This window comes from Oryctolagus cuniculus, chromosome 6, assembly GCF_051225735.1.
Source record: "Oryctolagus cuniculus isolate XC-2025 breed Fujian yellow rabbit chromosome 6, ASM5122573v1, whole genome shotgun sequence".
Classification (NCBI taxonomy): Eukaryota; Metazoa; Chordata; class Mammalia; order Lagomorpha; family Leporidae; genus Oryctolagus; species Oryctolagus cuniculus.
The window spans coordinates 37,165,895-37,192,541 of NC_142872.1; the positions used below are offsets into that span (position 1 = coordinate 37,165,895).

A 26,647-nucleotide genomic window follows, 5' to 3' on the forward strand; every position below is an offset into this window, starting at 1 on the left:
ATTTCTTGGTCTTGATTTTAATGATCTGCTTTTATAATTATTATAGGAATCAAAATCAACTCTGCTTACTTCCTGTGAGTGGATTTAAGCTAATATATATATGAATTACTCCAGGTTTATTTTTATCATTAACCATAAAATTATATAATTTACTTATTTAAATTTCATTCCTTTTTATTTATTTAAAAGACAGAGAGACAGATGGACAAATGAATATAGAGATCTTCCACCCAGTGGTTCACTCTGCCCATGCCTGCAGTAACCTGGGCTGGCCAGGATGAATCCAGAGCCCAGAACTCCATCCACGTTTCCCACATAGATAACAGGGACCCCAAGTACTTGAGCCATCACCTGCTGCCTGCAAGGGTGTACATTAGCAAGAAGCTAGATCAGAAGCAGAGTGGGTACTCAAAACGAAGCACTCTTATATGGAATGTGGGCTTCCCAAGTGGTATTTTAACCATTGGACGACACACACCCCGACTCCAAAATTGTATACTTTATAGTTATCCCTTTCAGCAAATGTTTCCAAAGCAATCCCTGTTTATATATTTTCTGGAACATAGTTTCCATGACATTAAAATATTAAATGAAAAACATATTTTTCCAATATGGACTGTTAGTGTTTATTAGTGTTTCAATATGGAATATTTTTATTTATATAAATGGAACCAATTTCATGATCTTATACATACAGTTTTACCCCATCCTCCTTCCCTCCCACCTTTCCTCCTCCTTCCTTTCTTATTTTAATTTTTATGATAATATACTTTTTTTATTTGAGATAAAAAAAGATATATTTATTTATTTGAAAGAGTTAGAGTGAGAGATCTTCCATCTGCTGATTCAATCCCCAAATAACTACAATGGCAGGAGCCAAGAGCTTCTTCTAGGTCTTCCACGTGGCTGCAGGACCCAAGTATTTGGGCCATCTTCCACTGCTTTCTCTGGTGCATTAGCAGGGAGCTAGATTGGAAGTAAAGCAGCCAAGACAGGAACCAGTGCCCATATGTGATGCCAGCACCATAGGCAGTGGCTATACCTGCTGTGTCATAGCACTGGCACCTTTGTTTTTTGTTCACTTGGTTTTCTTTTTTTAACCTCTCCAGCTTCCTAATCTGTTTCTTTTAGAGCAGGACAGATTCTAGATTTTTAACTTTCATTGGCTAGTAAACCAAGTGTGAAGGGTTTCAGAGATGTGAATTTGAAAAGAAAAAAAAAAAAAAAAAGTCCCTTCAAATCCACAAAGGCAAATTGTAAATGTATAATACTTTACTGTCTTAGTTCCTTTATACCATGTGTTGATTAACTTAGATAATATGAAAACTGTATTTTAATGTCCCTTCTAGCACAGGGTGAGCACATTTTTCAAATACAACACAATCACATTTTCACATCTTTTTGTCAGCTGTTATTTTTTGTGAGAATATTTGACCTATGTTAAACATATTTACAACTACATTATTTTGTGCTAATAGAATTTGGACCAGTCCTCCAAAGCTGATTCCAAATGAGATGTATATTGCTCTATTATTTTGTATAATTATGGAGCTTAATTAGCGTTGTTTTTATTTTGTAGCTACCAGGTGCAGGGTACTGAAACATTTAAAAGTAGAAAATGCACCAATTGTAAACCGATTTGACTACGCACAATGCAAGAAATTAAATATGGATCAGGTACTAGACCAGATACTGAGGATGCCTCCTGAGAGAAACCGCATCATATACCTGCGCCCGATGCAGCAGGTAAGGAGCTCTGCCCCTTTCGGCGGATGCATATATGAGGGTATTTCAAAAAGCTAGTGGGAAATGGAATTTGAAAGATAAGCTTGTTTTGATGTGAAAAAAAAATTTCTAAGCCTATGCATGGCTTTTTGCAATATGCATTTTCCACAAACTTTTTGAAAATCTCCATATTGTGATTTATTTTTGCTTGCTTGTTTGTTCTTCAGCCCTTTGGAGTTAGCTGTTATCATTATTCGCTCAGACCATAGTAATGATTCTTTAGATTCTACACAGTTCTTTTAACCAAGCTAGACTATCTTGCCAGTCTTTCTCATTAGTGCCTCTCTACTAGATTTGTGTGGATTTTAGCAAGTTACATGATGAGGGGAGTTGTTAGAAACAAGTTTTTGTTTTGTTTTGTTTTTAGGATTTATTTATTTGCTTATGTATGTATTTATTTTAAAGGCAGAGTTACAGAGAGAGGCCTCCCATCTGCTGGTTCACTCCCTAAACGGCCACAATGGCGAGGGCTGGGCCAGGTTGAAGTAAGGAGCCAGAAACTCCATCCAGGTCTCCCACATGGGTGGCAGGAACTGAAGTACTTGAGCCATCTACTGTTTCCTAGGCACACTAGTAGTGAACTGGATCAGAAACAGAGTAGCCAGACTTCCATCCACTGGTTCACTCCCTATGCAGCCACAGTGGGCTGGGGCTGGGCCAGACTGAAACAAGAAGCCAGGAACAACTTCACAACTTCTTCTTCTTTCTTTTTTTTTTTTTTTTTTTTTAGAGGCAGAGTTAGACAGTGAGAGAGAGACAGAGAGAAAGGTCTTCCTTTTCCGTTGGTTCACTCCCCAAGTGGCCGCTTTGGTCGGCGCGCTACGGCCGGCATGCTGCACCAATCTGAAGCCAGGAGCTAGCTGCTTCCTCCTGGTCTTCCATGTGGGTGCAGGGCCCTAGCACTTGGGCCATCCTCCACTGCCTTCCCGGGCCACAGCAGAGAGCTGGACTGGAAGAGTAGCAACCGGAACAGAATCCGGTGTCCCGACCAGGACTAGAACCCGGAGTGCTGCCGCCACAGGCAGAAGATTAGCCTAGTGAGCCATGGCGCCGGCCAAGAGGAGCCAGGAACTTCTTCCAGGTCTCCCATGTGGGTGCAGGGGTGCAAGAAGTTGGGCCATCTTCTGCTGCTTTTCCCAAGCCATTATCAGGAAGCTGGATTGGAAGTGGAGCAGCCAGACATAAACTAGTGCCCATATGGAACGCTAGCATTGCAGGTGGCAGCTTTACCCCCTATGCCACAACTCCAGCCCTGTCATACTCTTGTGGCACACTGACAGTTTATCCATCTTTGCCACAAGGTCACCTCCAACAGGGTTTTATACTTACTTAAAGTTACCTGTGGTTAAGAGTGCAGATTCTGGTTTTAGACTGCCTGATTCAAATTCTGACTTTCTGACTCCCAGCAGATCACTAGACTTATGTCCTAATTTCTTCAACTGTAAAATTAGAATAATAGTATACCTGGTGTTATTGTGATATTTAATACGTGTGATGTGAAGGGACAGTTGCTGAGTATAGTAAGCAATCAGATGATAGTGGCCATTATTACCCTTATTATTAGGAATATGCTGTGTATACGAGACTCTATGCTTGATGTCAAAAGAGAATTTAAAGTAAGCATTTATAGTCTTTGTATGAGTCAGTTCAACAAATTCTTGAGTCTCTCAACACTCAGATTTTTCTGGGTGCTGAAAAATACATTGAATGTTATCCTTCCCTGAAGTTTGTCTTCCTAAAAAGGAGATAAATGTAAATGCCACTAAGATTGCCAGTGTGGGATTTGTAACTAGGGATAGGAAAGAGCATTCCATCAGAAAGCAGTGTGAACAAGGACTACAAGGGAGGCAGGAAAATGTGTTTCTCAAAGTGCGCAACAGGCCAGTTTGAATAGAGTGAATGGGATCATATATTCACAGTTCTGGAATGCAGTCAATACTTAACCCCATAAAGTACGTATTCAAAAGTAGATTCTGTGTTGACTGAGATTGGTTACCTCATTGAAGATTCTTTGGTTTAATGGATACTTATGTAACAGTGAAATATCAATCACTGAGTTCCCTATACTGTGTAACTTGTAGATCTTGCTTCCAGCATGACAGGCTCGTTCAGATCAGAATATGATTACATCAGCCAAAGATTTTTTTTTTTTAAACTGGCCCAAGGAATGATTGATCAAACTCTAGGAGATAAATTACTAAGGCTTTCACTTTCTGAATCCAAAGACTTTTGTGATGTCTTCCACAGGTGGACACACTAACTTTAGAGCAGAAGCTGTTTAGTGGTCCCTACCCCTATCACATCTGTATTATCCATGAATTCAGTAACCCTCCCAATGTCCGGAACAAGGTGCGCATTCGCAGCTGGATGGACACTATTGCAAACATCAATCAGTAAGTCACTCTGCGGCCCCTAAAGGCCTTTTCAGTCATTTCTCATAGCCAACACTCCCAGAAGCAAATAAGTTGCAGTAGTTTCCCCTTCTCTGCAGGGATGCATTCCAAGACCTCACAGATGCCTGAAACCATGAATAGTACCAAACCTTAAATATCTATTTTTTTCCTATGCATATATACCTGAAATGAAGTTCAATTTATTCATCGGGCACAGAAAGAGATTAACAACAGTAACTAATAACATACTCCAATAAAAGTTACTTCAAACTTATGAGTTGTTTCTGGGGTTTTCCTATTTAATATTTCAGACTATAGTTGACTGTGGGTTCTGACACAGTGGAAGGCAAAACTATGGATATGGGAGGACTGCTGTATTCCTTATTTTAAGTGATTCCATCTGAGCTTTTTAGGCAGACATTTGAAATTAGCATAATTAAAAACTGAGGGAAATGAGAATTTAAAAAGCATACATGTATGTTTGTTACTTTTTATTTTCAAACTTAGTGAAAATTACAAAACAGACTATTCATATATATTTGACTTCATTTCTTTAGCCTTGAGATACGGAAAAGAGATCAAATTAAAGAGAATCTTAGGAATGATGTTTTATATCATTAGAAAATTGGACTTTTTATCTACTTGTTATGTGATTTTTGTGTTAAGCACCTTCTACATAGAAGGCATTTGCTTCAAGAATGGCTTTCTTTCTTGCCCTTATTTGATTTGGAAGATAGTGAAAAAAGTAATTTTGACCAGGCTAGGCTTATATTCTTTTGTTTGAGTGTATCTTACTTTTGTTAAATATTTAATGTTTGGCTTGAACTGTTCTGTAAAATCTGGACCTGAAGCAATTTTCACAGCCTCTTACCTACTGTACACCCTAACAGTATTTCCAGTTTGTAATTTTTATTTAATTTTTCCTCTTGCCTCCAGAGAGCTCATTAAATATGAATTCTTCCCCGAAGCGACCCGAAGTGAAGAAGACCTAAAGAAGTACCCCAAGTACCCCTGGGGAAGAGAAATATATACTTTAGAAGGTGAGTTTTTAAAATGATTTTTTTTTTTTTTTTTTTTTAATTTTTGACAGGCAGAGTGGACAGTGAGAGAGAGAGACAGAGAGAGAAAGGTCTTCCTTTGCCGTTGGTTCACCCTCCAATGGCCGCCGCTGCAGCCGGCGCACCGCGCTGATCCGATGGCAGGAGCCAGGATCCAGGTGCTTTTCCTGGTCTCCCATGGGGTGCAGGGCCCAAGCACCTGGGCCATCCTCCACTGCACTCCCTGGCCATAGCAGAGAGCTGGCCTGGAAGAGGGGCAACCGGGACAGAATCCGGTGCCCCAACCGGGACTAGAACCCGGTGTGCCGGCGCCGCAAGGTGGAGGATTAGCCTATTGAGCCACGGCGCCGGCCTTAAAATGATTGTAAAGCTAAATAGCTGGGAGCTACATGAAGGGACATGCCTTGGGGATGATATGAATGTAAATCTTAGAATTCCTCAAAATAATGCATGATTGGAGTATCTGCAAGGATGCGGGGACTAGATCATTAGCTCTGCCTGTTTGAGTCTTTACCATCCCTCGAATAATCAAAAGTACTATTGAAACACAAAACGTAGAGAAAAACTCATGATTGCTATAGTGTGAGCATTGGAAATGACTTGACGACCCCTGGCTCACTCTCACTTTTACGTTCTGCATATAAAATACTCAGTTTGGCCCTGTCAGCACTTCACACCAGTAGCAATATTACTTCTGTCTTCTTATTTTAGGTGTTGTGGATGGAGCTCCATACTCCATGATTTCTGACTTCCCTTGGCTGAGGTCACTGCGAGCAGCAGAGCCCAACAGCTTCGCTCGATACGACTTTGAAGATGATGAAGAAAGTAATCATGACCTGGCTTTATTTGTATTCTCTGGTTTTAGTGTATTCTACACTGAATACTTAATATTATGTTTTTGAGAGTTAGGAGAAGTGCAGCTTTTAAATGGTTTCCCGGTATACATGTTTTTATTTTCCTCGAAAGAAACAGCTCTGAATTTGTATAATAGGTGATCAGTGGACTCACTGGAGATATTGACATTCTCACCAATTTTATTTTTGTATGATTTAATCAGATCTGCTGCCTTAGGCATCTTTAATATAAGATGAAGTATCCATGTATCAGTTACATTGTATTTCAGTAGATAAGGATAGCTTATGCTGATATACATATTGTTCTAATCATTGTACATGTCTTCCCTTTTCTGTCTCATTTCCAAGGCACCATCTATGCCCCTAGAAGGAAAGGACAGCTGTCTGCAGACATCTGTATGGAGACAATAGGAGAAGAAATCTCAGAGATGCGTCAGATGAAGAAGGGTGTGTTTCAGCGAGTAGTGGCAATTTTTATCCACTATTGTGATGTCAACGGAGAGCCAGTTGAAGATGACTACATTTGATTGGTCCCTGTTTCTTTCCGGCTATTCTGGCAGAAAGCATCTGAGACCATCCAGCTGCCAGAATGCTCCACAGAGGCTTGGGGCATGCAGTGGGAAGGTGCTGGCTCAGTTTGATACATAGGAAATATATAAGGAGCATTGAAATTGTATACAAAGATTTGTACATAAAGGAAATATACAAAGACACTTCCTAAAGTACCAACTTTATATCATATGTTTATACAATTTAATTTAAAAATCCATTTTAATGAAGGCAGATAATTTGAAAAAGTTCATTTTCTTTTTCCTTAGTTCATAAAGTATCTTTTTTGACTGAGCCCTCATTTATATGTTCTTAATCACTGTCATCCCCTTAAATCTGTGCCTTTTTCTTCTTGAGCAGAGCTGTTTGAGTAAATCTGTTGAAGAGTGGTTGTGTCTGTGTGCTTTTTTTTGTCATTAAAATACCAACTAAACTCTATAGACAGAAGGCTATGTTTGTGTACAATGATGTGTTTTTTTTCTTTTCTCTTGGCTTTATAATTGCCATGTTTCTTAAAAATCAAAAAGACTCATGAGCTTAAAATAAATGACATGGAAGGAGAAATGGGAAGGTTTCCAAAGCTTTTCTAGTTATTTATTTCCACATCAATTGTATACTTGCTTTATCTTCAATATAAAAATAAAAATTTATTAAAGTTTTTTTCTTGCCTTGGACCTGAATCCCTCTTTTTAAAGAGTAGTAGCAAAGACTGCATAGAAAAACAAGATATAGTTATGTCTAGATAAGACTTCAGTGTTACCCAATTTATTATCTCTTTTAGAAGTTCTGGGGCTGTGTTATGTTCTCTTTTTTTTAAGATTTATTTATTCATTTGAAAGTCGAAGTTACACAGAGAGAGGAGAGTTGGAGAGAGAGAATCGCTGGTTCACTCCCCAATTGGCCACAACAGCCAGAGCTGTGCCGATCCGAAGCCTGGAGCTTTTTCTGGGTCTCCCACGTGGGCGTGGGGGCCCAAGGGCTTGGGCCATCTTCTACTGCTTTCCCAGGCTACAACAGAGAGCTGGATCAGAAGTGGAGCAGCCGGGACTCAAACTGGTGCCCATGTGGGATGCCGGCACTGCCTGCAGCGGCTTTACTCGCTATGCCACAGCACCGGACCCTGTGTTAACATTCTTTAACTCAACAGAATTCTAATACAGCACTAGGAACTACTGAATATAGGTCATCAGGAAATGACCTTTCTTCTTCCTCAAGGTGAGAAATTACCCTGGGATGGCAGGGATATATATTTCTGTTGTGGTGTCAAGGATCAAGAACAAAAACTTTAGGTCAACACCCGCATTCTAGTCATGGCTTTGCCACTTGCAAACTGAGTGACCTTAGCAAATTATTTAAACTCTGAAGGTCTTTGAGAAAATGTAGAAACTCTTTGCAAATAGGCATTGCAGTTATGGTCTGTAGAAGGTGTAAATGTTCTTTAGGGTTTTTCCAACCCATTCATTTACAAGAAATCAATCAAAGCCCAGAAAGGGGAAATTACTAACCTATGGTCATGACCTGGTTTAGGCTAGGTAGTTAAGACAAGAATCCCATGTATCACTGAGCTACCTCTGGTGTTAATGATAGAAGTACAAGAATGTCAGCAAGTTTGCTAATATTATAATATTCTGAATAATAGTATCTTTCTTCACAGTTCTGTCTTCAAAGGCTCTTCAGAGATTCTTCAAAGATTTCTTCACAGTTCTCTCTACAAAGATTCTTCTATTACATGAGGAAAAATGATTCAACTAGGTACCGTGTTCTGTCACTATTTTTTAATTTTAGAAACAGCATCCATCCAGTGGTTTATTTCCCAGATGTCCCCAGTAGCTGAGTTTGGACCTGGACCCAAGTCCAGGAACCACCTGAGAAGTCAGTTCAGGTCTCTCACCTGCATATCACCACTGCTTCCAAGATTCTGCATTGGCAGGAAGCTGGAATCAAGAGCTGGCACCAAGAACGTAGCTCAGGCACTCCCATGTGGGATAGGAGCATCTGAACTGCTAGACTAAATGCTCATTCCCAATTACATTGTTTTAAACTTCTCTAAACAAGAGTGTTTCCCACTGTCCAGGTTAGAATTATGGTCAGTTACACACAGGAAAGAAATTACGGAACATCCTAGGTATTTTAGAATAAGCTGGGTTCCCCAATTTTCAGCTAAAACTCAGTGTAACCCTGGTGTTTCACTATATCCATAACCAAGTCATCTAAACAATGCTTACGGTGGCCACAAGGGGCTGCTGCTTTCTAAGTTCTTTGTTTATTCATGTTATCTAATGTTAGCAGGGAGCACTAAAAGCATTGTGAAGGTACCTAGACTGGAAAGACTGACAAAAACAAATCTTGGTAGCTGTAAGGTCCTGAAATCAGCACTTGGTAAACATACAGAATGAATGACTAGAAAGTGATTACCCTCCAGCAGGGATCCGCAAACTTTCGAAATAGGGTGAGATAGTAAATTGAAGACCCAAAGGGCCACAGACAGGCAACTACTCAGCTGTCATAGTGTAAAAGCCATAGGCCGTGTAAACAGATGGACATGGCTATGTTGCAGTAAACTTTATGGACACAAATTTGAATTGTACATAATTTTCACGTCACAAAATACTACTCTTGATTTTTTCCCCCCAGCCATTTAGAAAAGTAAATGTGAAGGCTTAGAGACCAGATCTGGCCCCCAGGCCAGTTTGCTGTACCTGCCATGGAGAATTAAGTTGTCCTTTTTATCCTTTCAGTATTGCCTCCAGCTTGTAGAGCACTGTGGCACATTTTTAAAAGGACTTAAACATCTCATGATGACCTATGACTGAATTAAGTTTATTATCTGAGAATCTAGTATCTCATGGTACCAGGAATATGGGTCTGATTCTTTAAAATGTAAATAACTGGCACCACAATTTCTATAGGGACTTTGTATTTGTAGTCAGAAGACTTGAGTTCAGGTTCTGACTTCCTCAGAGAACTGCAAAGTGACCTGGCGGAAGTCACAGGTCCTACCTTTGAGCCTTAGTTTCCTTGCATAAATATTCATTTGTAATCCATGGTTTATATAGGCTAATAATATAATTTGTATATTTAGAAATAAAATGAATTTGAAGAAGAAGGAGAATAAGCACTGTTAGAATGGGTAGACATGAAGTGTTTCCAGTCCTGACTTCTGCCCCATATAAGCTCTGTGTCCATGAGCAAATCACTTTCTCTGACAAAGTATTTCCTCTTGTACAAAATGAAGTCAACAGTCCCTCCCCATAAGCTGCTGTGAGAGGCACAGAGATTTTGTGAAAGCACAGAGTAACAGTAACGAACCTGCAGGGTGAGATCATTGATGCTCACTGGAACCCAAGGAAGCATGGCCAGTAGTATTCTGGGTTCCAACCAAGAAATGTGGGGGAAGTCAGACTACCTTCTGCAGAACTGTCCCTGTAGGGGTAGCCACTGTGATGATCTGGAACCCACCGGGTCAGTGCTTTCCGAGGCTCACATACCTCTTCTCACAGTCAGTTGCTGGTTATTCAGTTACCCCAGGCTTATGAATACTAGTATGATCATGAAAGATCAGCACCGAGGGCTTTGTCAGTCAGCCGTCTACCTGAATTCCCCCATTGTTTAAAGGTAGAAACTAAGGCTCCCAGAGTGGGAGCAAAAGCAGAGAATAATAAAAGAAAGCGAGTTCAGACTAGAATAGGCTTGTCAGCAGTTCCTCTCCAGGCTGCAAGCTGATGGTGAAGGGAGAAGTTGGCAACATGAACAAAGAGGTCACCTCTAGCTTGTTCACTGCACTGTCCTGCAGAGTGTATCACATGCACATGGAATGCATCAATCCCTACAGTGTGCACTATTGCACACATTTGGAACTACAGACTTGAGAATCAGCCTGTTATCTTGTCTAGTCATCAGATGTTTCAACTGAGGTTTTTTCTATAAAGCAGGGATGACTTTGGTAACTTTTGTAAGGATTTTATGAGGATTAAATGAAAAAATTCATATAAAGCACTTGCTATAATATCTAATAGAAAGGAGCTCATAAAACATTAGCTTTCTTATTATTGCTGTTTTATTATTTTACGTATGGTGTGGAGTGAGCTAAAAGGACAAAGAAAGCTTATCTGAATTGAGTAGATCAGTAGTTAAAATTTAATCTGGGGTGAGTGTTGTGGTGCAATGAATTAAGCTGCCCCTTGGGATGCCAACATCTGACATCTGTGTGCCTGGCTTCCAGGTCCCTACTCCAGTTCTCATCCAACTTCCTGCTGATGCACGCTGTGGGAGGGAGCAGGTGGTTACTCCATTACTTGGGTTGTTGCCATCCATGTGGGAAACCTAGACTGCCTGGCCCAGGCCCAGGCCCAGCCCCAGCCGCAGCCGCAGCCCCAGCCCCAGCCCCAGCCCCAGCCCCAGCTTTGTAGGCATTTGAGAAGTAAGCTAGAAGGTGAAAGATTCTCTCTCTCTCTCTCTCTGTCTTTCTGTGTGTGTGTGTGTCTCCTTTTTTATTCACTCTTTCAATTAAATAAATAAAACTTTTTTAAAAGAGACTGCTTAAAAAAACTGTAAGCAGTTTCATTTCTTTTCTATCCTATGTTTTCGTAAGTGTTTAATGGAACTTGCAGTTAAATCACTCTAATATTTACAGTTTAGTAGTTCATCTCTTAATTCTCTTCATCCCTTCCAATTAGCTGAAAAGGTCCCAGAAGGGAGGGAGGGCGCCCCTACTAGCTCTCCAACACGCACTCATCTCCCTTTTACACACACACAGAGGACAAGCTTTGAGAGCTAGCATCTCATTAGAACTCAACCTTGTTTTGTTTTCACTGATTGATCTTTGTGGTTGCTTTCTATTGACAGCAAGCAGTGCTTATTTTCTCTTTGGGGGCACTGATAACAGTATACTGTGTCCTTTTAAAATAAATTTATATAAATAAAAACTTGAATCAACTAAAATAATGGTAGGAAATAAGTCACAGTACAAGCAGCACACATATTTGGTAAGACTCTTTAACAGTGGCTCTGGGATGGCCCATGTTGGAACACTTCCAAGACTATAAGCTTAGACACGCTTTCTATTTTGCAGGGGAGCTCAATGAAACAAAGTGCTGATCATGGCCCAAAGCTACACATACCACACTCAGGCCTTCAAGCCCATCTCTCAGTTGCTTAAATGCAAACTAAGTGTTGAGACTCAGTTTTATAGAGACTAGATGAAAAAGATTGAAATTTTGGCTAGAAGAGGTAAATACATTAGCCTTCTTTTTCCTTCTGCTTACCAGAGCAAAGCAGAATAATAGAGTAAAAAAGAAAAGCAACATGAATCTCTCACCAAAAAGGTAAATGGGTAGACAACACAACACCATGAAGACATTGTTTTTGTTCTTACTTGAAAACAATATTAAAGGTAATTTCACTGTCTCCCTGGCTCCCCTCTCTCCCTCCTCCGTTGTCCATCCCCATTCCCATCTAGACACAATTTGCTTCAAGACATAGCAAGTCAGTAGCATGAAGGAGATGTGTTAATGAGAAAGCAGGTGAACTCTCAGAAAGGTTTTACTACAAATATACGTTAGGGTGTCAGTGGAAGAAGTTGGATTTTATTTCTTTTCCTTTCTAGCTGTGAGTGGTGAGGACCAGAATGGAAGTTTCAGGGCTGGAGAGTCCTGCAGGCAGGACAAGTGGAGAGGAAGCACAATGACCCCCACACACACACACCTTTATCCCAGGCATAGGGCAGTCTGGCTACAGCATCCATCACCTTAATGATTGTACACGTCCATCTGGCAAATGTGACTGGGGCCACATCTGCCTCTTCCACAGAAGTAGCTCTTCTTGACATTGCAGGTTCCCTGGAAGAGTGCAAGTTCTCCTTCCTTGGACAAGCTGGGAATCCTAAGTCTCCCATACACATCAATTACCTAGATTCCTGGAAGTCACTGATTTAACTAATGCTAGCGTGACAGCCATCCAAATAGAACCAATCTGATCCTATCCTATGAACCACCAATGTGGGCATTTGGTACACCACCCACAGTGTCCCAACCCCTATAGCAACGAGGTAGCAAAGCATGCTTGTGAGGCCCTCTTCTGCAAAGGACGCCCCTTCATTTACAATGGCAGGAGCCACTGTGCATGCAATTGCTCCCTTTCCATGTTCTTGGGTGTCCGTGACCTCTGAAGACACCAATCATGGGAAGCTCCTGGAAGCTCGTTCAGAGAGTCAGGAAGAATCGTGTGATATAGTGGATCTCCTTTTCTCACTAGCATTGTAATCTTTGGATCCCTATTGAATCCAAGATGCCATTTTATTTGGATATCTTCCTTTGAGAAATAATGTTTTTCATAAGAACATAAGGTTGCTAAGCCTCCAGAAAAGTGTTTCATAGAAAAAGAAATTCTACAATACTTTCATATGCATGTGTGTGCATATCAAGTAATAAGTCTTATCAATATTGGGGCATTAAACAAAGTTGATCAGAAGTCTCAAAACAGTAAACATATCCCTACTCACTTCAATCTGATTCTTATTAGCTCTTAGTTGTTCCCTAAGAATTGCTTTGTGGTTGGGAGAGAACAGGGACTACATTTTAGCCAGCGTGTGGAGAGTTCAGGGCTTCCAGATTGACTAATCTCAGCCTATTCCATAAAAAGTGAAGAAGGGAAACCATTCTGAGAAGAGGTATTTATCCTCAACCCAGAGAGGCCCCATCAGTGTGGTGACCAACTGCCCTCAGTGGGCCAGGACTGTGGAGTCTCCTGGGATGTGGGGCTTTCAGTGCCCAAGCCAGATGGTTAGTCACCTAGTCCTTTGTGGGGTCTGCCTATCCCTTCTCACCATGTATGAGGATGCAGAGGGTGGGGCACTAGTGAGTTCCACCTTCACGGTTTTATGAAGGGGTTTATGAGGCAATTGTGGCTTCAGCGTTCACACATGAAGACTAATCAGTAGATAAAGAAGAAAGGCAAGGAAGCTTAAACTCCCAAACACATCTATCTCACGTGAGTCACAAATGCACCCCAACACCACCTGCCTCCCGTCTTTCCTTTGTTTCACTGTATAGACCAGCAATGAATCCTTCCAGTAGAGTTTTTATTGGCAGCAAAAAGGGAGGCAGCTGGAAAAGAATTTGCCTTTAGAATCTCATCAGAGAGAATAAAGTGACAGTGAGAAGGATTTCCTCAGTGGTTTCCGGGGAATGAAATCTGGCCGGCCAAGAGTATAGAAAACGCGATCCCCAAGTTACCTAAGAAAATTAAACTGTGTTCATGTCTTAGCTCAGAGGAGAAAACTGCCCTGCCTGGTGGCACCGGGCACTGCCTCAACTCAGAGCCCTGAGTGCTCCTGAAAGGTGTCCTAAGGGAGCAACTGTTTGCCCTGCTGAACTCTGAATTGTAAGACCACTGTCAACAGCCTCAGAGCAGCGTCGAAGAGCGTCCTTTCCTATCCCATGGAAAGAAAATCCAGATTCATCCCAAATGACCTCATCACCAGCATGCCGATTAAAAAAACGGCAACTTTCAACACACACACACACACACACACAGAGTCCACAGCAGCTATATATATATATATAAAGATTCCTTGGCTAATAGGTCGAAAACCACAACCTAAGCAGTGTCTCCAAAGTCTATCCCCAAGAATAGGGAAAGGAAAAGATGAGTGAGCCCAGCTTTAAAGTAAACATCCTGATGCCTCGCTCATCAGGATGTCAGTGCTTCTAGCCAACATCTTGCTATCGATATCAACTTCGTTAAAAGAGCTCTGGTTTCTTTACCCACTAAGGCCTGTCCAGAAGAAAATGACCGGAGTGGAGAGGATTGGTGATGTTTAGTTTTGAGAGAAGACTGAAGGATGTGGGTGAGTGGCAGATGATTGTCTTCCAACATCTGTGGATTCTCATGGGGAAGAAGGAACCAATTACATGACCCCAGATGGAATAAGGAGCGTGACAGACTTGTGTTCTGACAAAGGAATTTCCTTATAAATAAAGCTTCCCCCATGATATCGGAGGCTGTATTAGGAGGTAGTGAGCTCCTGCCAGTGGAGGTATGCAAGCAGAGACTGACAGCTTTCAGGGATGCAATGGAAGATGCTACTCCTGCCTTGGCAGGGGAGGCTAAACCCGAAGGTGCCTGAAGTCCCTTCACAATGCAGAGATCCTCAGTGCTCTTGATGGTGGGTCCTCCACGAACTTTCCCTGGACCCATGTCCCCATTGTGTCATGCCTCACTAGTGGTGATGAGGGAGATCAGGAGTGATTCCAGGGTGTCCTGTTCATGCACATGAATGGGAATGAATGGCTAAGTGGTGAGCCACATCCTCCATCAGAAGCATGATTCCAGGGATTCTGGGTCATTGTGTATGGGCAGTTTCTCAAGTTCCTGGTGCTGTCCACTGTGCAGAACTGTGTACCTAGGGAGGAAAGAAAGAGGGCATGAGAATTCAACAGGCACGCATCAGAGACACCCAAGAAACTGCTCCCTCCATTTCTGTGCATGCTTCTAAGGGCATGGTGAGGTGACACTGGGGACAGATTAGAACTTAACAGAACTTCACATAGAACTTCACAGACCAGAAAACTACATCCAGATGTTAAAGGTGAAACTGAGTCTTGGAGGAAACAGCAGACCCAGGGTTTCACAGAGTGAGTGGAAGAGCTGGAGCCAGATTTGTCCCAGGAAAGCCTGGGGTTCCTGTATTACTCATCAGAATGAATCTCCTGCTGCACCTGAACATGTATGCCAAGTTCCCTCTACCATTTTGCATTCAGGAATATCAAAGTGCTGATTGAAATGCATACAGCATTCAGGGCCTGAAAAATAATGTGACTGTATTTGTTGCTTTGATTCTTTTTGGTGTCATTTAGAGTAGGAAGTCAATTAAATGAATCAAACAGTAAGTTGACTGTAAGCATTGCAGTGAAATTACTGCTTGACAAGTTTGAATAATTTTACTGCAGTGTCACACAGTTGCACTCAACATGTTCATTGTTCATTGTGTTTAAGGCCATCCCAATTACAGGTGCACCTCATCATGGCAGGCATTTGTAGGAAATCTCTAGACTTTAGGAGCACAATCACCATTTACTTCTCTGAGTCCAGCATCAAGCCCATTCAAGGAGAAAATCACCAGTTATCTGGCATCCTAAGTTGGCAGCACATCATATGTTGTTGTTGACTTCTCATGACTTACACTGAGGCTTTGTTTTGAATTTGATAATTACAATAAGTTATCACCTACTTCTATGAATGGGTTGTTCTGTGTAAAACCCCCTCTGTGAATTCCTTTTTTTAATCATAATGATTATCCCAAGATTTTCATGTTGGCTAATCAAAATGACAAATATGTTTAGTGACTGGCCCAGGGAAAAACAGGTAATATGTGAAGACATATCCAATCAAACCCACTTATTCTGATGCCAGCACCTAACTGTCTGATTGTCACACAACCCATCCACCATCTTATATATCTAGAAGAAGGTTCCCAGCAGGGAGCGTTTTGCCCCCAGGAACCACTTGATTATTCTTGATTATCATTCTGATTATCATTGAGAACATGTTGCTATTGCCGTCTGCTTGGTAGAGACCAGAGATGTAGCTAAAGATTGTGCAATACACAGCACACTCTCGCAACAAAGAATTATCTGTCCTAGAATGTCAATACTACTGGGAGAGTTCCTAATCTAGAATAAACAGCCCTCTTAGCTGGATAGAAGTAATATCAGACAGGTCAGGGAGACAAGAGTAGGTTGGTGAGCTAGAGGCCACACCCTCTGCCCCCTGAGTGATCTCACCTGTATCCACCCTCCTGTCAATCTGGCTGTGTAACCACTCCCCTTTTGGAAGTGAATGAGAGGCCTGCAGAGGCCTGGGCCTGGGCGTCTCGTGCTTGCTATCTGCCACTTCTCTTGCCGCCCTCTCGCCACTCTCCTGCCCGCATGCCCTCTTTGCTTGCAGCTTTTGGCCTGCTCCCTGGAAACGATTGGTATGGAACTCCTCATTTACTCTTCTTGGCCTACCCTTCCTTAATAATGCCCTTACGTTCTGGTGTGTTTGGCTCACTCTCTAAGTAAAGTCTAAACCTTGCCATGTTGCATGTCTTGTTTGAGCCAGTACTTAGAATTCTTATCTAAGTAGAGGGCAAGAACCTGAAATACTGAATTCAGGCTTAAGTTAGCCCATAACAGAAGCAAGTTTTAATGGAGAAACATAGATCGAGTGAAGGGCATGCGTCTGAGCTCTCACCATCCACTGCAGCTGCAGAGAGGTGAGCAAGTGGGCCTTGACATGAAGAACTAACAACCTATTCCACTGCTAGCCAGCTAGGTCAGTTCTGGGGCAAGAGTAAGATGAGCAAGGAAATAAGGGTCAGATCATATGCTATTAACTACCATGGCCAGGAGAGGTCCCCATGAGGTATGTTAAGACTTGAGGGAAGTTAGTATTGCAGCAGAAGAGTCACAGATCAGCCTCGAAGCTTCCCTACCAGACAGGGCTTTGTCATTCTGCAAACCGAATGCCTGCCTTTGTTGACCAGCTCCTGGTGAGGCTGCTCAAGTTGTGGGCTTTGGTGAGGACTGCAGGGTGGAGGAAGGAGAGGGTGCTAACTCTTCTGGCAATCTTCCTGTCCGCTTAAGGGTTCTGCGAGCATCTTCTCCCAGAAGAGGCAGTGCCTGCCTGGAGCAGCAGCTGAATCCACTTAACAGTGTCTAAAGCTCTGCATAGCCAGCTTTATGGCAGCCCCTCAGCGACAGCAGCTGCGTCTGGTTAGTGCCTCATCCTCAAAGGTCTAAGTTTCTGCTTGGTGGGGTTCCCACTCTGCTCCTTTTATCCTCTGTATCCCCTAAGCCCAAGAGCCAGTAGAGGGAACCATAATACAACAGAATATTCCTTTTTGTTCTTTCAGCAGTTAATAACTATATGGCTAGTTAACTTTTTATTTAAATATTGTTTAAATAACAGATTTCTGTCTCCTGATTGAAGGAGGGAGATGTGTATATCTTTGGAAAAAAATCATTCTGGGTAAAAAGAAGAGCAAATACAAGAGTCCTGAGGTGAGATGATGCCTGGCCTGTCAGAAAAAATAGCAAGAATGTAAGGGACTGGGGAAAGAGGAAGGGGAGGAGTGAGAGGAGTTGAAGCCAGTAGGCATCCGGGGCCGGAGTTGGCGTGTAGGTGACTTTGCAGATCCCTATAAGGCTATGGCTTCTATTACCGTGGAGGGTTTGAGTAGAGCCATGATGGTCCAAATAAGCTCCCAGCTGGCTGTCTCTCTATTGAAAGCAGATGAAAGGGAGGTGGGGTTTGAACAGAGACCAATTAGGGGTTTACAGAAGCAGGTGAGAGAAGGCCTTCTGTTGGCCCTGGTGTGAGCTATAAACGTGATAAGTGGTCAAACTCTGGATAGAATATAGCTATGTGGAACTGCCAGGTTTCAAATACAGTTTGTCAACAAAACTCCTATGGGTGTGGAATTAAAGGGGTTGAAGCTTTTTTTCCCCTCAAATAAACCTTTTATTTAGTGAATACAAATTTCATAAGTACAAATTTAGGAATACAGTTATTTCTCGCTATACCTGCCCTCCTACCCACACTCCCACCCTTGCTCATCCTCCCTCTCCCCTTCCCAGTCCCTTTCTCCCTTAAGATTTATTTTCAATTAACTTTGTATACAGAAGACCAACTCTATACTAAGTAAAGATTTTCAGCAATTAACACAAACACACACAAATGAGAACAAGTTTTACAGTTAACTCTCATAACTTATTAAGCATAGAGGTCCTGCATGGGAAGTTAGTGCACAGTGACTCCTGTTGTTAATTCAACAAGTAACACTCTATGTGTCACGTCAGTAATCACCCAAGGCTCTTGACATCAGCTGCCTAAGCTATGGAAGCCTTTTGAGTACACTAACTCCGTCAGTATTTGGACAAGGCTATAAGCAGAGTGGAAATTATCTGCACTATCTAGAGAAAAGTACATTGTTCTTGGATGGCCACTTCTTTTTTCTGGGGTCTCAGATCCTTCATGTACAACATTTTATGCCACAGTGTCTTGGCTTCCCATGCCTGAAATGCTCTAATGGACTTTTCAGCCATACCAGGAAGCCTTAAAGGCTGATTCTCGGGTCAGAGTGTTACTTAAAGTGATGCTCATTCTATGAGTCTGCTGTGCAGATTGCTTCCCATATTGGAACATTCTCTCCCTTTTAATTCTATCTTTATTACCAGGCATTTGATTCTATTTATGTGGTCACTTTAATGCTTAACCCTATCTGTATGCTCACTGTAACACTTACTATGATCATTTTAACACTGAAGATGGCATTTTTACCACCCAGCTTAATTTCTCATGGCAAGTTTTTAAGCTGTACCTTTAGAAGTAACTCTGTAGGAATGTATGCAGAACTACATGGCTTTACAGGTAAAATTTCCTCCTCCCTTTCTTATTCCCACTCTAATTTTTTAATGAGAACCATCCTCAATTGACTTTATACACATATGATTAACTCTATGTTAAAGAGTTCAACAAACAGTATGAGGAAAAAGAACTGTTTCTCGACAGTAAGTTCTACAGATTACTTTTTAGTTGCTGTATGATTTCTCAAACATCAGGGAGAACATATAGTATTTGTCTATTTGGGGACTGGCTTATTTCACTGAGTATGATGTTTTCCAGATTGATTCCATTTTGTTGTAAATGACCAGATTTCATTTATTTTTTTATCACTGTGTAGTATTCCATAATGTACATACCCTATAATTTCTTTATCCAATCTTTGGTTGATGGGCATTTAGGTTGTGAATTGAGCTGCAATAAACATGGGGGCACAGATAATAGTTGTTCTACTAATTATCACAGATCAGGGAGAACATACGGTATTTGTCCCTATGGGACTGCCTTATTTCACTAAGTATGATTTCCAGATTAATCCATTTTGTTGCAAATGACTGGTTTTCATTTTTTTACCCCTGTGTAATAGTCCATTGTGTACATATCCCATAGTTTCTTTATCCAGTCTTTGGTTGGGGGACATTTAGGTTGATTCCATGTCTTAGCTATTGTGAATTGAGCTTCAATAAACATGGGGGTGCAGATAAGTCTTTTATTTGCTGCTTTAATTTCCCTTGGGTAAATTCTGAGGAGTGGGATGGCTGGTCAAATGGTAGGTCTATATTCAGATTTTTGAGGTGTCTCCATATTGTCTTCCATAGTCTTGCAAACTTTCTACCAGTTTACATTCCCACCAACAGTGGATTAGAGTACCATTTTCCCCACATCCTTGCCAGCATTTGTTCATTTCTATATGAAAGCCATTCTAACTGGGGTGAGGTGAAACCTTATTGTGGTTCTGATTTGCATTTCCCTGACAGCTAGTGATCCTGAGCATTTTTTCATGTGTCTGTTGGCCATTTGGATTTCATCTTTTGAAAAATATCCATTGAAGTCCTTTGTCCTTATCTTAATTGGATTACTTGTTTTGTTGTTGTGGAGTTTCTTGATCTTTTATATATATTTTGGTTATTAATCCTTTATCAGTTGCATAGTTTGCAAATATTTTTCTCATTCTGTCAGTTGCCTCTTCACTTTCCAGAGTGTTTATTTTCCAGTGCAGAAACTTCTCAATTTTATGTAACCCCATTTATTCATATTGGCTTTTATTGCCTGTGCCTCTGGGGTCTTTTCCAAGAACTCTTTGCCTGTGCCAGTGTCTTGCAGGGTTTCCCAAATGTTCTCTAATAATTTGATAGTGTTGGTTATAGATTTAGATCTTTAGTCCATGTTGAGTGGATTTTTGTGTGGGGTGTAAAGCAGGGGTCCTGCTTCATATTCTGCATGTGGAGATCCAGTTTTCCCAGCACCATTTGTTGAAGAGACTGTCCTTGCTTCACAGGTTGATTGTAGCTCCTTAGTCAAATTATAAGTTGATGTTGATGATTGGATTAATTTCTGATGTTTCTATTCTGTTCCATTGTTCTATCCATCTGTTTTTGTACCAGTACCAGGCTGTCTTGATTATAACTGTCCTGTAGTGTGTCTTGAATTGGTGTGTTTGTTCTTCAACATTTGTGGAGATAGTCGTTGGTTTCTTCTTTGTTTTTTTTTTTTTTTTTTTTTTTGCTTTTATCTTTGTGCTATGCTTCTGAGGATTAGTGGAGTGTCTGTTTTTAGAGGCATGTAGTGGGTGTGGCCAGGGAGTTCTGTTTAGTTTTATTAGATGGGTGGGTTTTGGTACTCAGCTGAGCTCCTCCCCTCAAAGGATACCAGTGCCTAAGCACTAGCCCCAGTGGGTATAATATTCATCTGCCCTGCCACAAGGACCACACTAAGGATCCATGCAGTCCTCAGTGGAAGCTCAAGCTCCCCAGCATTGTCTCTCCCCAGGTAACCAGGGAGCTCTGTGGGTATGGAGTCTACCATAGTTACTGCGCAAAGTCCCAGCCACACCATGAGCCTTCCCACAGAGTCTCAGTTTTTTCAATCCCAGTACACAAGCCTCCCACAAGCACCCAGCCTTCACTCTGTCCACTTTTTTTTGTCAACTGTCTTCTTCTTGTAGACTAGAGCAATAAGTTCCCTCCCTACTCTGCCATCTTGGAAGCCCCTAGACAGTTGAAACGTAATCTGCCCATGGTGGTAGAGGTAGGGACTTTGGAAAGTGATTAGGTTCAGATAATGCTATTAGAATTCAGCCCTGATGATTGAATTCTGAGGCTGCCTAACGAGGGCCAGAGACCAGTCATAGACATATGTGCTCCCTATCTGTTGTCATGTGATATTCTGCATTGCCTTGATGCTCTGGTAACAAAAGGGCATCACCTGATAGGGCTCCTTGATATTGCATGTACCTAATCATGAGCCAAAGTAAACATTCCTTTATAAAGTAGCCAGCCTTTATAGTTCATTATAGTGATGAAGAACGGCCCATTACATTTATTTAACAATGAGGATATATTTTGAGAAGTGAATTCTTTATGTGACTTCATCATGTGCAAATATCATTCAGTGTACTTACACAGGCTAAGAGGCTACAAAGTCATGAGGTGATTTACTTATATGGGACCACTGTCATATATGATGTCAATCATTGACCAAAAGTGTCCTTATGCAATGTATGACTGTATAACCCTCAGTATTTCATTTGTTGTTGTACTTCTACCTGATTATTTTGCTTTTACAACTCTGTTGTGCTTTATTGCAGGTGTTTGTGTTTATCTTGCCTTGTCTCACTAGCTAGAAGGCTATTACACAACATACTGATGGAGACTGTGGCTTGAGTCAAACAGACCTAGCTACTAATCCAGTCCCTACCAGTCACTGGCATTTAAATCTAGCGAGCAATTTATTCTTTAACATTAATTTCATTTTATGTGCATACTTTTTTATTTGAGAGGTAGAGTTACAGACAGTGAGGAGAGAGAGAAAAAGGTCGTCTTTGCAGTGGTTCACTCCACAAATGACTGCAACAGCTGGAGCTGCACCGATCCAAAGCCAGGAGCCAATTGCTTCTTCCTGGTCTCCCATGTGGGTACAAAGGCCTGAGCATTTGGGCCATCTTCGACCGCTTTCCCAGGCCATAGAGAGCTGGATTGTAAGAGGAGCAGCCAGGACTATAACCGGCACTCGTATGGGATACTGGTGCCGCAGGCAGAGGATTAACCTACTGTGCCACAGTGCTGGCCCTGCTATTTATTCTTTCTATACCTCATTCTCCTCCTGTTCAGCTGAAGTTAATTATTGTATGGTTTCAATAACATAGTATAGGGAAACATCAGCACAGGGCCTGTCACAAGAGGAAGTTCAATATATTAAAGCTAAAATAATATAAAATATATATGTAAAGCTAAAATAATACATTTCCTCAATATCACCACATCTAGTTAGGAGTATATGATGATGATGATGATGATGATACATTAAATATCCATTAAATACAGCTTCCTCCTCTACTTCCTTTACGGGTAACATCTGAAAGGCCTCAGGATGTAGACGGCTTTGTGCTTTTGCCTTTACATTCTCCCTTATCAGAATTGCAAACCCCAGAGCGAGCGCATCTCTCTTCTAGTGTCACAGGTCTCTGAGCTCTGTGCAAGATCTTAGTTGCAGTCCCTCAGTTGATCTGGTGGAGTGCCAAACCAAGGTGAGTGCGTGTACCTGGGAAGTTTTCATGTCTTGATGAAAACACTGCTTTTTCCCAAGCCACAGCAATGCAGGAGGCAGCTTCATCAAATTGGGTTGCTTCCCCCTTTGTGTTAATCTGGTCAAACATGACAGGAGTCATACTAGGTTTGGTAACTACCTGAGTCTACGATTCATTCACTGAACAAATTAGAACCACACTTAGTGCTGCCTGGATGCAGTAATTAGTAGCATAATAATAGTCTCCTTTGCTGGCCAGCCTGGCATTATCAGGAAATGATTAGACTTTATGGCATAATAACCCTGGCCCTCCTCTGCGTGGCAGGACTCATTCACATTGGGAACACTTGCAAGAAGGTGTTTTAATTATTAAAGTAGTAGGTGCCGCGGTTTAAAGAGATTCGACCCTAAGGCAGAGTTTCAGAAAACTGGAGCTCTATCATCTAGAAAAAATTTCACAATGGGTATTTTTAGAGAGGAATGAGACAAGGCATTTATTCATTCAGCCACTTACTTAATGAAAACCAAATTTTGAGTTCCTACCACAGTCGAGCACTATGCCATGCCTTGGAGATTTCAGGATGGAAAATCAACAGGGAAAGGCTTACAGTCATATGAAAAGGAAAAAAAAAAGACGACATGAGGAATGTTGAAGTGAGAGGTATTTGGTGCTATGTGAGGGTATCAGAGGGGGATGTCACTTTGGTCAGTGTGGCAGGATGGTGTGACTGAAGTGATAGGAGATGAGAACTGAAAGTCAAATAAGGGTCAACTAGGCCAAAGGAAGGAGGATGCAGGTAGAAGTCCCATCAGGAGCAAAGGCCCACATCCTGAGGGAGGAGGCTGCAAAGCAGGATGGGTATCCATCGAACATGAGGATGCAAGATCAGCAGAGGCCACCATGCTGGGGACTGTTGTCCTCACCCTAAGAGTGGCAGGAAGCTGGGCAAAACTTTAAGGAGAACAGGGTGACTGGAGAGGGAGGGTTGTGATGTATAGAACAGACTGGAGTGAGGTTGGAGACGGAGTCCAGTGACATATTAGGAGGGTTTGGCCTCCCATTGCTGCTGTAACAAATGACAACAAATGTAGTGGCTCCCAGGGCACACATTTATTATCTTACACTTCTGAAGGTCAGAAATTAAAAATGGGTCTCAATGGACAAAAATCAAGGTGATGGAGGAGATGTGTTCTTCTTGGAGGCTCTAGAGGAGACCGTTTTTCACCTTTTCCAGCTTCTAAAGGCTGTCCACATTCCTTGTCTTAGGGCCTCATTGTTTCAACCTCTGTCTCTATCATCACATTGTGCCTCTCTGATTCTTACCTCCACTCCACCGGACTCACTCTTAGAATAATACTTGTGATTAAAGAGAGCCCACTCAGATAATGCAGGATAACCTTCTCATCTCAAGATCCTTAGCTTAATCCTGTTGACTTCTACAGACTGCTTCACCCAGTAGCAGTAGCATAGACATTCTTCTCAAGCACATGTAGAGCACTGGCCAAGACAACATTCTACATAAAACATACCTTGACAAATGTAAAAGGATAGAAACCATACAATGTCTGCTGCCAGACCACAGTGGAATTTGAGATGAAACTAATAACAGAAATCTTTAAAAAAAAAAAAAAAAACTTCAGGTATTTCACAAATGCAACTTTCAGAACACAGTGATTGTTTCCACTGTACCCGCCCTTCCACCCATACTCCCACCTCTCTTCCTACTCCTTATCCTATTCTCATTCTTACTTTTTACTAAGATCTATTTTTAATTAAATTTATATACATAAGATTAATTCTATACTAAGTAAGGAGTTCAAAAATATATGGGAAGAAAAAAAACACTGTTCCTCAACAGTCAAGATAAGGGCTATTCAAAGTCATTGCTTTTCAAAGTGTCAATTTCACTTGTGTAGATTACCATTTAAGTGGCTTTATTAATTATCACAGATCAGGGAGAACATAAGGTATCTGGCTTTTTGAAGCTGGCTTATTCCACTGAATATGATGTTTTCCAGTTCCATCCATTTTGTTCTAAATGACAGAATTGCATTTTTTTTATTGCCATATAGTATTCATGGAGTACATTATCTACAATTTCTTTATCCAGTCTTTAATTGACAGGCATTTGGGTTGATTCCATATTTTAGCTATTGTATATTGAGCTGCAATAATAAGGAGGGCACAGAGAACTCTTTCATATGCTGATTTCCTTTCCCTTGGGTAAATGCCAAGGTGTGTACAAAAGCTGTTGTTGGTTTTTGTGTATTGATTTTTATATCCTGCTACTTTACCAAACTCTTCTATGAGTTCCAATAGTCTCTGGGTGGAGTCTTTTGGATCCCCTTTATATATAACACTTGGAATATTTGCAAAAAACATACATGAACAAAGACTGTTAAATGTACGAAGATCTCTTAAAACTCAAAATGGAAACACTGATACTAAAAATGGCCGAAAGATTTGGATACTGCCCCAAAGAAGATACAAAGATAGTAAATAAATTCTACAGAGGGATGCTCCACATGTCCTTAGGAAAGGTAAATGGAAATGATAGTGAGATACTATTACATACCTACTAACATACCAAAAACCAGTACCCTGACCTCAAATGCTGGCAAGAATGTGACGCAGCAATGACACATGGCTGGTTGGAATGAAAAATGCACTCTTACTAAATGATCCATCAATTGAGTTACCTGGTATTTACCCAAAGGAGGTGAAAACTTAATCTGCACATAATGTTTACCACATTTATTCATAATTGCCCAAATGTGAAAGCAACCAGGAAGTCCTTCAGTAGGTGAATGGTAAAATATATGATGATGGAATGTTATTTATCACTGGAAGTGCCTTAACTGCGTATTACAAAGTAAAAGAAGTCGACATGAAAAGGCTGTATACTGTACAATTCCAGCTATATGACATTCTGGTCAAAGCGAAACTATGGAGACAGTGGAAAGAGCAGAGTAGCTAGGAATTAGGTAGGAGAAAGAATAGGTGGAGTACAGAGGTTCCTAGGGCAATGAAATTACTCTGTATAATGGTAGGTCAAGCCGTTGTATCATAGTACGCACTCCACCTAAAAGAAACCCTAGAATAAACTGTAAACCTTGAGTGATAGTCCTGTGGCAATGCAGGTTCTTCAGTTGTAGGAAAGGTACTGCTGTGGTGGGGCATATTGATAATGGAGAAGACTATGCTGATGTCAGAGAATGGACTATATGGGGAATTTCTGTCCTTTCTGCTCAACCATGCTGTGAACCTAAAATTGCTCCTAAAAGTAGTTACTAACGCTAAGTCAAAGTACATTTTAATAACTTAGGAAGTCTGAGAGAGTCCACCAGTCTTAGCTGAGGAAATGAAGAATGAATTGGGGCACTAGGAATAATGCAGATGAGGATCACAAGTAATACACCAACTGGATTGAGCTTCAGTACAGTGATAATCTCCTGTGAGACTGATAAAGGCCACGCCTTCATTACAGTAATGAAGCCAAAACCATTATTTAAAAAGTAAGAAATAGCGAAGGGCGTTTGGGGCAGTGGTTAAGTCACCACTTGAAGTGTGCCTCCCGTATTGGAATGCCTGGTTCAATTCCCAGCTCCTCTGCTTCTGATTGAGCTTCTGCTAATGAGCAGCCTGGGTGGGAGCTGGTGCTGGCTCAAGCATTTGGGTTCTTGACACTCATGTGGGAGTTGTGGATTGGGTTCTGTGTTCCTGACTTTGGCCTTGGTTGTCATGTGCATTTGGGGAGTAAAGCAACAAATAGGAAAAAATAGAAAACGGCCTCTATTAACAACTGCGAGGTTTCCATGTCCACCTTCCACCTTGTCCAGTGAGGACCAAAGAAGAAACAGAAACTAAGGATACTACAAA

General features: G+C 41.4%; 2 protein-coding genes and 1 long non-coding RNA gene across 15 annotated transcripts in view; 2 read left to right on the top strand and 1 right to left on the bottom strand.

Moving 5' to 3' along the window:
* Nucleotides 1-7,028, top strand: part of FBXO38 (F-box protein 38) — a 66,024-nt gene extending 58,996 nt beyond the window's left edge. For 6 of the 9 annotated variants that reach the window (XM_008255212.5, XM_002710296.6, XM_008255216.5 and 3 more), the window contains 5 exons: nucleotides 1,580-1,746; nucleotides 4,033-4,178; nucleotides 5,115-5,218; nucleotides 5,948-6,061; nucleotides 6,439-7,028. In XM_008255212.5, the coding sequence (XP_008253434.2) occupies nucleotides 1,580-1,746; nucleotides 4,033-4,178; nucleotides 5,115-5,218; nucleotides 5,948-6,061; nucleotides 6,439-6,617 (710 nt within the window). In that variant the 3' untranslated portion in view covers nucleotides 6,618-7,028. The remainder of the gene's footprint in view (nucleotides 1-1,579; nucleotides 1,747-4,032; nucleotides 4,179-5,114; nucleotides 5,219-5,947; nucleotides 6,062-6,438) is intronic. The other 3 variants (XR_011389800.2, XR_016235355.1, XR_016235356.1) reach the window with 1 other exon arrangement.
* A 4,503-nt stretch (nucleotides 7,029-11,531) lies between these two features.
* The window catches only part of HTR4 (5-hydroxytryptamine receptor 4), a 188,353-nt gene continuing 173,237 nt past the window's right edge, over nucleotides 11,532-26,647 (bottom strand). For all 3 annotated transcript variants that reach the window (XM_089334939.1, XM_089334936.1, XM_089334935.1), the window contains exon 7: nucleotides 11,532-15,040. In XM_089334939.1, the coding sequence (XP_089191065.1) occupies nucleotides 14,953-15,040 (88 nt within the window). In that variant the 3' untranslated portion in view covers nucleotides 11,532-14,952. The remainder of the gene's footprint in view (nucleotides 15,041-26,647) is intronic.
* LOC149126104 (uncharacterized) overlaps nucleotides 22,595-26,647 on the top strand; it is a 34,991-nt gene continuing 30,938 nt past the window's right edge. For all 3 annotated transcript variants that reach the window (XR_016235360.1, XR_016235359.1, XR_016235361.1), the window contains exon 1: nucleotides 22,595-22,768. This is a non-coding gene — a long non-coding RNA (uncharacterized LOC149126104). The remainder of the gene's footprint in view (nucleotides 22,769-26,647) is intronic.